The 12,431-nt window shown below is 36.2% G+C and overlaps 1 protein-coding gene across 1 annotated transcript; it reads left to right on the forward strand.

The window, feature by feature from the left end:
* The first annotated feature begins 832 nt into the window (after positions 1 to 832).
* On the forward strand, positions 833 to 10,240 carry LOC115986669 (protein gar2). Its single transcript, XM_031109901.1, has 9 exons — positions 833 to 1,453; positions 3,941 to 4,041; positions 4,161 to 4,521; positions 6,200 to 7,066; positions 7,233 to 7,290; positions 7,492 to 7,553; positions 7,633 to 7,739; positions 7,861 to 7,948; positions 9,543 to 10,240. Exons 1-9 carry the CDS (start codon positions 1,331 to 1,333, stop codon positions 9,843 to 9,845), a joined length of 2,070 nt encoding a protein of 689 aa, XP_030965761.1. The 5' UTR covers positions 833 to 1,330; the 3' UTR covers positions 9,846 to 10,240.
* Positions 10,241 to 12,431: the final 2,191 nt, after the last annotated feature.

Here is a 12,431-nt window from a genome sequence, read left to right on the forward strand (position 1 = left end):
CCCTGCTCTCTCAACATAACTCCATCACAACCCAAATCAACAATCAACATCCTTCATTGTGAGCTCCACCATGAACCCCACCATCATTGCTCCGCCACGAACCCAGGTTCAACTTCAACCACCAAGCACAACCAAACCCAATCATCTATGAAACCCACCGTCAAGCACCAAACCCAATCACACCACTTTTAATCAACAAGCACTACCAAACCCACCAATCACCGATTGCCTTTAAAATCCATCCACCACCATCATTGAACAGATTTGTGCATGAGAGAGAGAGAGAGAGAGAGAGAGGGAGAGAGAATAATTTAATTTAGCACTGGCAATGAACAATGCCAGTTAAGTCTCGTGTGATACTATTCATTTGCAACTTTTCTCAATATTACATTGATCATGATGTGGAGCATTTTTTGGTTGATTAGTCAAATTATTTTGCTAGTTTTAGCTTATAACAAGACTATTGTGTTTAGTCAAATTTTTATTGATTATCATCTGAACCCATTACTAACTTTTTTTTTACTTTTCACTAATAATCTATCACATTAGTAGTCGTGAAATTTGTAATATTTATAAATTTCTCATATAATTTGGTTTGATTTTGTCCCCTTCAACATTTCTTTCTTATTTTGGCAGTAACTTTTCACAATTAATGTGATAACAAATAGCTTTCCATTTATATTACATTGCCTATATACACACACAAATAATTATGGATATGGAAAATATGGCTGTGATAATAATAATAATTGTATTAATATATTGACTTTGCAAAAAAAAAAAAACGTATATATTAGCTTCAAAACCCTTTTCTTTCTCATTCTCTCAACAAAGCTTTTGTTCCCGTTCCATGAAGCCCAAAAACCTTAGCCACAACAAAGCCAAAACCCAAACCCACAATATATCTCCACTCACTTTCTCGTCTCTCTGCTGCTAAAAATCCTTCACCGACATTAGTTCTGTACCCAAAATTCCATTAACCTAATTTTGTAGAAAAAACCCAAAAAACAAAATCCCTTAAATATTTTCTATCACACTTTCTCTTTTCATTTTCCCGAGAAAATCCCTGGAATCGTTTTCGCATTGAGCAAAATCGTATTGGGCAATTTTAGTTAGGTTTTGTTGTTTTCCACTTTCGGTGAAAATCTCAACGGTTCTATATATATATATATTTGAATTGCTTTTTGCCGAGTTTCAGAGGGGTTTGAATCCGTGGCGGAGATTTAAGGGTTTTGTGGAGGATCGAAATTTTTGAATTGGTTTTTGGAATTTAGGGCAAAATTATTTAGGGTTTTGTGGTTTTATTTTTGGATTGAGAAAGGTTTTAGAGATGGGAAGCGTCGATGATCAGACATTCAATGTGAATTTCACTACCGATGGCGTTGGGAAGCTAAGGGAGGTAGTGAAGGAGAAGCTGATGGAGTTCACGGATTTCAGCGATGATCATCTTGTGGTATGAGCAATTTTTATTGTTTATTAGGCTTTTTTGGAATCTGGGTATGCTAGAAAATTTGTATTAGATGTGTAATGGTTTGTTTATCTATTGGGTTTTGTGTGTTTTAGAGAATTTGTGATTTAAAATTTGGTTTTTGATTGGTTTTGGGATATGGGCATTTGGATTGGTTCTTGTTGTTTATGTTTTTATATTGTGTTTGATTCATTTGAATATACTGTTGGTGAAGGAATGTAGAGTAGAGATGCTGTAAACTTGAGAGAGACTAAAGAAGTTATGTGTTATTTCAGTGTGGTTTTAAGAAAAAAAAAATAGAATTGCCGAGTATGAGGTGTGAAGAAGAGGTGAATGGTTGTTCAACTATTTCTTTAGCAATTTTGTGACTCAATTTTATTTTCTACTTGCTATTGGTATATCTTGTTGTTTATAGCAAATTTCGTGATCAAGGAGTTTGGAACGTGGAGAGGGGTGGGTCGGAAAAGAATGGGTGTTGCTGCCTAGTGAGGGTTTGATTCATTTGAATATACTGTTGGGAAGGAATGTAGAGTAGAGATGCTGTAAACTTGAGAGAGACTAAAGAAGTTATGTATTATTTCAGTGTCTGGTTTTAAGAAAAAAAAAATAGAATTGCCGAGTATGAGGTGTGAAGAAGAGGTGAATGGTTGTTCAACTATTTCTTTAGCAATTTTGTGACTCAATTTTATTTTCTACTTGCTATTGGTATATCTTGTTGTTTATAGCAAATTTCGTGATCAAGGAGTTTGGAACGTGGAGAGGGGTGGGTCGGAAAAGAATGGGTGTTGCTGCCTAGTGAGGGTTTTTCCAGTATGTTTGTTGTTGTGTATTTGGAATAAGGGCAAGATGAGTGTGCTCAAGATTGTTGAGAGTTAACCCCGGTGGTGGGCTCATTGCTCTAGAGGTTCTAGGTCAATCCACCACAGTATTGGTCCATGGGGTTTCTACTTGCTCTCTATTTAGTTAATATTCTTTTATTTAGGTTTTACCCAAATGGGTACTTGAATGTTTGAGACTAGGCTGCTGTTGCCAAAGCTTAGATGGTTTTAAATGGCTTGAGTAGGTGCACTCAATTGGGATACTTTGCATCACATTTGAATTTTGTTTAATATCATCTGATTGGGTTTAGTTGATATTTTGATCTATTTTGGGGTGGCTGGATAGGGTCACTTGGGTTTTGCATGTTTGGATTGAGCCTTATGTTGGGCATAGGTTTGACTTGAGTTGGATTAGGCTTGCTAGTTGCTACTGACAGGGTAGGCGAATCGACATTTGGTTGGCAGAGGTGAATCAGAATAGGGATTTGGTAGGCTTGGATGACATAGTTTGTATGGAGGTCTGGCATTTGATGTAGTGGTTTGCAGAGCTCGTGGAACGGAGATTTGGTTGTGTAGATTATGAGGTTTAGAGGTGCTGTCTAACATAGATCAGGTTATTGGGTCCCTGGGCTGTTTTCCTTCTTTCGTACAGAACTTGGTGTGGTAGTTGTTCTTTCTTCCACGAAGAAAATTATTGTTATTTCTGAGAAAAGTCTGAGCTTTGTGTCGCTGAAGAAGTTAGCAAGTTCTTGAAGCTTTGGTATTTTAAGATGGAAGCAACTTCTGGTTCCGTGAGGACCATTTACCTTTTGGATAATGGTATGATGTGTTGTTTTGCTCTGGTAAACCTGTAATGATGAGAAAATGGCTGGAGAGATCCCATACTGAAGTTCTTTATATCACAGAACACATTGCACCTTGTAGCATGTTTCTGGTGTATTATATGTGCATTCATATTATAAAATTTGTTGTAATCGTGTAAGTTCTTTCATGAATGAATAATTGGTTGTAATTTAGGATCTGGATATCTATGAATTGTTAGTATTATTTATTGGTTGGGCTATTCATAGAATAATTTTTTTCCTGGTGTGAAATTGATTAAAAAATTGCATCAGGCTTTGTTATTGGGATTTAAAGAAAAAACCCATTTTTCTAATAGTTTGGGTAGTCATTGTAATTAGAGTTTGTCATCATGTTTTTGCTTGTGTTGGACAAAAGTGTGCTTTAGTTATGGTGGATGTGATGAAACCAGAAGGTTTGTACTACAAAGTAACACAATCAGAATGTAATGTGATGATTATAAAGCTTTTTAAAGCTATGTTTGTTCGTATATCTCTTCAGTGCTTCTAAATGTTTCTTTTGCTTATCATTTTCTGTTTTCATTCTGTGCATGTTTTTGCTATATTATATTGTGTTTAACATCTTCCATCTCTGTTGAATTTTAGTGGGTTGCAGAAATGCATGTTGATGTATTGCCATTGCTTTATGATTTTCATATTTGAAGATCTTGCATGATTACTCAACCAAAAAAAAGAGAAGATTTTGCATGATGCTATGATTTGACGTAGATTTAACCCCTTCATCATCTGTTTGAAAAGAAGGGTTTGGTATTGCAACTACAAAATTGACCTGATTCTCCAATTTGTATGGGCAGGAATATGTGATTGTGTTAGTAAAGAATGGCAAGCGCAAGGAAGATGCAAGGAATGAGTTGCGTGTGTTTTTGGATGGGGACACTGATTCTTTTGTATCTTGGTAAAACTTAGTCCCTTTTATGTGCAAAGTTGAGGCCTAAACAAATTTTCAACAACTTATCTCTGTTCGTCTTTAGCTTTAATGTTATTTATTTATTTATATGCCTCCTTGTTTAACAGGCTGTGGGATCATCTTGCTTTAAATTTGGATTTGTATGTACAACATGAAGAGTCTTATATGGAAGAAGCTCCCAAGACAAAACCCCCATTGTGGGACCAAGGTGGAAAAAATGATTCTCATTGTTCAGATTCTGAATCAGAAAAAGAGAAGTCTAATATGTTATCTAGAAGCCGGCACAATAGGGAATGGAAAGGACTAGTGAGGGATGCAGCTGAACCCCCTCCTCTTCGGAGCTCTGATATTGACAAAATTCATTATGAAGAAAAACCTCATCGCAGAGTAAGTCGTGCAAAGAGGTCTCCTTCTCCCCGTTCTTTTCAGAAGAAAAGGAGTCAGCCGGATGAGCGTGAGAGCAAGAAGGTTTGAATTTCTATTTTTTTCCTGAATATAAAATGAATGTTATTTTCTTTGTATATTTGAGCATTTGCAATTCACTATATGTATGTACAAATTCAGCAGCTTCCTAAATAAAACGATTAAAAACAAAGTGATTTGATAATTTATACGAATAAACTTTTAATATTTCTTCGTTCCACTAAATCTTATCATGTTTGGCGCTTTTCTTACTCTGTAGCTTTCTTTTACAAAACATCTATGTACACTTGGTTTCCTCTTCTTCTTTTTCTTGCTGAAATTAAAATTTTTTTTTATTAGTAATTACACGCATCTAGTGGGTCTTGGACCCATGACCTCACCCTCCAACTTGCTCTTCCATGGGAGGAGGTGCTATTTGCTCTAGTGCTCATTGGTTTAAATTTCAAATAGAAATTTTGATATTATTCACACGTCTTGCTTGAGCTTGTCAGGCTAGTTTCAATGTATTGCCTCAGTTCAATTTCAGTTTGCTTGCTAATTACTAGATACATTTATTGTTAGGAAATATTTTGTTTTGGTAGTTCTATGTGGGAGTAATACAGTAGAATCTTTTGTTCCAGTTTTTGTCACTAATTGTCGAGGATTAATGGGAAAGTGATTTAGGAAGAGTTTCCTTGGATTGCTTGGCACACGGTTCTGGCAGGTGGGGTTGTTTGTCCGTAGTTTACTCACTTGGGGTGGGTCTAAAGGGCCCTGCCTTGGTGAGGTTCCATGTCATCAACAAAAAAAAAGTGGTCCTTCTGTTTTCAATCTCTCCATCGCTGTTCTCTTCACTTCAAATCTTTCTCTATGTTGTACATATGAGAAAGAGGATGGAGAGAAAGAGAACAAAAAGATGGTGTTCACATGGAGGAATGACATGCTTTGCTACCATGCCATTCCTCTTCTCCTTTTCTAGACTTTCTTGATTGCTGTGACAGCTTGAGGCTGTCTACCAGTACACAGCTTGTGTACTGGTAGGCTTCCTGCTTTTCTGCATTTTCTTTACTTACAAAAAAAAGTTGTATTATGATCTGTAGCTTTTTCTATGGTGTACATGTGTTGGGCTCAATCTCATAAATTTGTACACGCGCAAAAGAAAGTCAAATTTTTATTAATTGGATGATACACACAATTCAATTATTGTTACGATTCAAGTAAAATTGTGAATTTTAGATCTTTAAACAGTGAAATACAAATTTTAGCCAAATCACTCATAAATTTTATTTTATCCACCAATTTTTTATTTTTTTTAATGATATGATTCATGTTTTGATAACTACGATGTTTATATCCAAAAGCACAAGAATTGAAGTTTTAACTCATTCATGTCAATGTGTATTACAATATAGTAGTTTGATATATGGAATCAAAGGTACTATTAGTTAATTGGATATTTGTTAATTTTAGTATCTTCATATCTTACTATTAGTTATCTAATATATGATTTGTTGATTCAATCTTGTTGGGAAGGTATTATGCTTTCTGTTTTTACTTTTTTTTCTCCCTCTCTTAAGGATTTTATGACGTTGTACTTAATTAGGAGATAAAAAAATAGAATAAGAAATTATGCTGTAGTCAGACAAATGGTGTTGCAGATCAGCATTATTTCTTGCTATTCCTTTTTCATATGTGCTTTGTTTTTTCTTCCAAACCTTCTGATCCTTAATGAACGTTTTGGCAGAGGGAGGCAGTTTCTCAAGTAAATATTGATGCCCCAAGGCGTCTACTTCAGTTTGCAGTTCGAGATGCAGTGGGAACTTCGAGGCCTTCCAATTTGGCAAAGGAACCCAGATTGAAGCGACTTCGTTCTGTGGTTTCAACATCCACTGGGGACTCATTGTTTGTTGATCATCCTCAGCGGATTCAGTCTGTTGCCAGAGTGCTAAATCCCATGTCAACTGTTATTAAAGCTGTGGCAGAGGCTGCAGAAGATGTAATAAAGGTTAAACCTTCTGGAAGTGTGTTTGACCGACTTGGTCGTGGTATGGATGTATCAGAGACCAGTGTCCAGCATACAGAATTTAGAGAAGCTGCTGTTGAAGATGGAGAATATGGGGATGTTAACCAAATTCAGCAACAAACATGGCCGAGCTATCATCAAAGAAGCAACTACAGTGGACAGTATGTTGGCGATATGAGTATGTTAGAAAGTGAAACTGGCTTGGCATCTGATTCTACATCTGACAATGAAGGATATGATGATGTCAATGTCATGGGCCGTAGAGTGATGGATGTTTCTCAGACTGGCACGTCTGCTGGAAACAAGGTTGAGGATTCAATGATGGTGCAGTATAGTGTAGCTAACAATGCTGATGATGTTGTTAGACGAAATAAGGATCATGATCAAGCCGTGGCAGCAGCAAATACTTCTCGTAGTAAGATAGTGAACATCTCTGTGAATGTAAACACTTGGAAGCCGCCTCATTATCAGGAGCCTAGGGAGATTGCAGAAGTGGATAATAGGAAATCTCTATTGGAGAGCGACACAGGATCTGGCAAGTCTGGTGTGCGTCTTATGACGGAGCCGGCCAAAGTTGGTAATGGAAATGTAAGATGCTTGTGTGCATAAATATATGTCCTCATGCATGAATACACAATTCAAAATTTTAAAATCTAATGTGTGTGTGTATGTTGCTTGTCTTCAATTTGTAATTTTTCTTTATTCTTTATACTGGGTTCCTAGAAGTAAACTTGTAGTTGTTGATGATAAACAGGCAAAACCTGCTGTGGATGCTCAGAAAGAGTCCCTGAAGACACTGTCAGCCACTCCTGGTTAGTGATGAACGCTCCTAAAATTTAAGATTCTAAGTTGATATACAACACATTTACTTTTTGTTATTTTTTCTCCTTTATTGGGGTGTATTATGATTGTTAGCCTTTTCAGTTACGAACTCCTTGATGACTTTCCTCTCTTCAATGTGATCCCTCTGTTGTACTTGCCTTTTAAAATGTTCTATTGCGTGGTATTTGCAGGTTTATATGCTGCTGGTCGACCTCTAGAGGATGCTGATTCTCGAACCATCTTTATTAGCAATGTAATATTTCATACTGGTGTCCTTCTGGGATAGAAGGGTAGCTCTGTTCCTCACATGTTACATTTGTTGTCCTTAACAGGTCCATTTTGGTGCTTCTAAGGATAGTCTTTCTCGGCACTTTAATAAATTTGGGGAAGTACTAAAAGTGGTTATACTGACTGATGCAGCAACAGGGCAACCAAAAGGGTATAGATATTTCAGATGCTTTGCTTTCTCATTTGCTCGTGCAAATCTTTTCTATTATTCTTGGGAAAGATGTTTATTTTTCTTCTTTAATAACATTTTACTATAACATTTGTTTGAGCAGGTCAGCTTATGTAGAGTTCATGAGAAAAGAGGCAGCAGACAATGCTTTATCTTTGGACGGGACCTCCTTCATGTCACGGATTCTTAAGGTATATTGCTTATAGAAGCTGGTTTTCTTATGTTACTTGAAATGATATTCTTTTTGCGTTTCTGTGGGTGTGCTTGTGGCATGAGTGGCTTTTCTTTTCCTTTTGCTTGTGTAACATACCAATAAGTTGAGACTATTGTAATGAGTTACTAGATAGCAGTTGTCCAAAAGTTTGAACAATATATTATGGTCTTGCATATACTAATAAAAAAGAGAAAATTATGGTATAGCATTTGGATAGAAGATAGCTGTGTTAAGTGGTCAGACTGTTAGAATACTCATAACACCTACCATCTCCTTCCATGAGTGGTGGCTGAGCTTGCACTAAATGCTTTGGTTGCCCGGCATCATGAATTTGCTACTATTTACTGGTAAGGCATAAGATGTGATTTGGTGATATTATGGAGGTGCTTATACAAGAAGGCCATATATGGTACACCTTCATTGCTTTTGATAGATATGTTAAACTGTTTCAGAGTTCAAGTTGTATTATGGGACCCATTTTAGGCTGGCTTTTCATGCATTGTGGTTCAATGTTGTTAAGAAGTTTTGCAATATTTCCAGTGAATGTCACTTGTGGCATTCTGCATTTGTCATGTTTCGTTTTCTATATTTGTTTTAAGAAATGGAATCATAGATGCTGCCTCATAACCTGGCATATTAGTGTATAGGATTGCAATCTGAGTGACTCTTTAAGCTTATGTGAATTACAACTGCATGAAAGCTGGAAAGTCAAGAGAAGCAGCTGATAAATAATTAGAGATTTAAATGGGTCCAATTCTGGAACATTCTAAGTCGTGTATGTTCTGTCGTATTTCTCCCATCTGGCATTGACATTAGATTTAATATACATTGAAAACATCATTTGAGGAAGTTGGAAGGATCAACAGTCTGTTAATTTTTTTGAAATCATCATTATCTGTTAAAGTTTTGTTATTGGCTCAAAGCAGGGTAACATTGTTATTAGGATAACAACACTGGAGTTCTTAAAATCCCATCCATCTAATTTGAAATTAGTGGATTGGATTTTCAATTTTGTCACATCATCAGTAATATAAATAGACATTAAATTTGTGATGGTTGATAATGTGGCAAAAATCCAATTCATTCATTTCTTTTTTGATAGGTAAATTCACTCATTTCACAATGAATGGATAGGATTTTAGGAAGTCTACAGTGGAGTAACCCTAAGAACTGTAGAGGATCTTAGTCCCAAATTAAGTATTTTTGTGTCTTTTGTTTAAATGTTGCACTATGTTGGGTTGGTTTTTATTTTCTCTCTTTGGGATAAGGATGTTGGCTTGGGTTTCTTGCAACTCTCTAGTTGATTTTATGGATCATTTGAAATTTACCTGTGTAATTGTCTAGGAAGCTTTCCCATTTGAGCTTTCCTTTCATTAGCAAAATTTTTATTACTTATAAAAAGCTAAATTAAGCTTTACATTTATATTGGAGAATGAGGCTAATAGGTGCATCATGCAAGCCAAACCCTGGCAGAATAGTTGTACAATGCTATGAAATCCATGATGTTCTCTGGTTGTTCCTTTAACATTTGGTTTCTGAAGCAAGCAATGTCTCCACTTTTCTTACTGTAGGTTGTGAGGAGAAGTGCTGCCAATCAAGAAGCTGCCCCGATCATGACATGGCCTCGGGGCAATCCATTTGCTGCTGCTAGGTTTGCCAGGGTTCCTTTTCCAAGAGGCATGTCTGGTGCATTTAGGGCTCGCCCTCCATTAAAACTTGGTGCTAGGAGCATGCAGTGGAAGCGGGATGCTCAGGCTACACCAGCTGAGAGCGGTGCTTCTGTCTATGGAAATGCTATTCCGTCACCCACTGCTCGTAGTCTCACCTACGTCAGAACAGAACCGAAGCCAGATGGGAATCCCAGTACAACCTAGTTCAACAGCCTTCCCCTTTTTGCAAAATTCTCAACTACGATGTACCAAAGTGCACTTGCAGGCCAGATGAGACCCTACCAGTTCTCTATATTTTGGAATATCATTCTTCTGTACATGAATGTTTTCAAGGGTTGAGGTCTGAAGAAGTGTAATAATTTTCTTGGTTTAATTTTTTGGCTGGAGAAGACCAGGGTTTTTTTTTTTTTTTTTTGGGATATAGTTCTGGTGGATCCAAGATGGGAAGAAGTTTAGAGAAAATGGTTTGGACCAATTTCTTTCGGTGCCTATGGTTGTAATCTGTGAATAGGGTGGATGGATGGAATATTAATTAATTTGGGAGGAGAATATCTTTGTTTGTTTTGTATTGGTTACTATTATTTTAATGATAAAATGAGGAAAAAAAAAAAAAAAAGAGATGAAGAAAAAAGAAAAGAAGAAAAAAGAGAGGAAAGATTTGGATCAGTTGCCTCGTTATGTACATCCTGGTGTGCCTTTTATCTTATATATATGTGTGTGTGTGTGTGTGTGTGTGTGTAGGGTATGTGCCTTCTATCATTTTGAGTTTTTGATATTATATACTGTTTGTGCATGTTCTCTCGTTTAGTCTGCACACTTGATGGTAATTGTCTTTGAGTTAATCAGATATATGTACGCATGCTTTATTTAGGCTCAAAAAAGATTAGTCCTTTGTATGTTCTTTAGTCCTTTTATCTCGTCCATCAGAGTGCCAGGTTTTCCTAGGCAGAGAGAGTAAGCGTTCAAGATGCATTTTTCTTCTTCTTCTTTTGTTTGTGTTTGTCTTTTTTTTAAGGGTGAGGGGCTGGTAGTGTTAGAACCCTAGGCTGAGAAGTGCTAAAACCACTTCAAGATGCAATTACAGCCCCTTGTCTTTTACTCACTTCATGTTCACTAGCAGTAAAAATACAGAAGGCATGCAGCCTTAGGGTCCGATGGATGGAGGAATGAAAAAGTGAGAGGATAGAAAATGGTGAGAAGATGGAAAAGTTGAAAGATAGAAAAAATTTTAAGTTCTCTTATTTTTATTTGGTTGGGAGTGGAAAAGTGGAGGGATGGAAAAAGTGAGTTTGTATAAATTTATTCATACACTCTTGTTAAAAAATGATGGCCAATTGAAACAAAAAGTGACAAATAACCAAAAAAAAAAAAAAAATCACCCAATTTATTAAAAATAAAAATCATGTCCCACCCAAAAAAAAAAAAAAAAAAAAACTATCACACCCACAATCTAGGAAATATATATATATATATATATATATATATATATATAAGGGAACGTCCAGGAAAGAAAAGAAAAAAAAAAAAAAAGAAGAAGAAGAAGAAGAAAGAGGCAACGTTTCCTAGTAAAAAAGAAAAAAAAAGAAAAAAGAAAAGAAAAACTAGATATAGGCATTTTTGTCCATGAAGCTGTCCTAGTTTTTCCCTTCAGTTTTCTCTCCATTTTTTTGGGGGGGGGGGGAACGTTTAGGTGGGATCGGAGAGAAAACACTCATGTCTCACTATTTATTTTCCTTCCTCCCCACTTAACCAAACACACTTTAAAAAGTTTTCATTCTTATTTTCTCTCCAAAGTTTTCTATCTACTCTATTTCACCTTCAAACATACACACTCTTAGGCTTGGACCTAAAAGGACTTTCAGGAATACCATGGATTCTTCTATATGCGTCTAGCTCTTCTAAATCAAACGAGAAAGAAAGTTGAATGGTAAACTGTTAACTATCTGATTACTGTTGGCGGCCACATTTGAAGAGCTAAGCTGTTTTGAATATAGTAATACTAGAGGCACATCTTTTACAATGGTTAACATGACGCAACACTATTTTCACTTAAATTCATTATTGACATTACTTTTATTATGCATCAATCACAACATGCTATGTTAGCTGTTGTGAAAAATGTTTTCCTTCTATGTATTGTTTTGACTCTGCATACTTGTAAAGAGTCCGTCTTGGCTCAACTGGCACATCCTGGTTTGTGGTGTTTTAACAAAGACTTCCCAATGTGTATTCTTTTGAGTATTCGTAGTTTTGTTTTTGGTTTCAAAGGCCGTATCACCAGCATTTTGCCGATGAGTATCATTTCCAGATTTCCTAAACGCATTATCATTTGTTCTACTTCAACTTCTAATTTTCCATTATATAGCTATGACAAATAGAGAGCGTATACAGAATCGTGGTAGTCGGTAAACACGCTTCCTTTGCACATCTGCAATGCCTTGTATGGCTTCTGCTTGTTGCAAATTAGACCATCAGCAGCTCAACATTATATAATTTATATTACATAAAAAGTTTTAAAAATTTCATAGCAAATGAAATAGTGGTCATTCTGTAATGTTATTCCTCCTAAGCTCTCTTTGTCGCAGAGAATATCTCACTAATGAGAAAGTAGGCCTGATGGGTGTATAGCGTGTCAGTTTCAATGCACAACAAAAGGTTAATTCAAATTATTTCTCCGCTTTTTTGTCACCCTACCATACAAATATAAGTTAACTATCACAAAGCTTGCTGAAGCTCCACTTGTCCTTACTATAAGCATCCCAAAGATGATTCTAAAACACATCCTGGTAC

Source organism: Quercus lobata, chromosome 4 (genome assembly GCF_001633185.2).
Source record: "Quercus lobata isolate SW786 chromosome 4, ValleyOak3.0 Primary Assembly, whole genome shotgun sequence".
Classification (NCBI taxonomy): domain Eukaryota; kingdom Viridiplantae; phylum Streptophyta; class Magnoliopsida; order Fagales; family Fagaceae; genus Quercus; species Quercus lobata.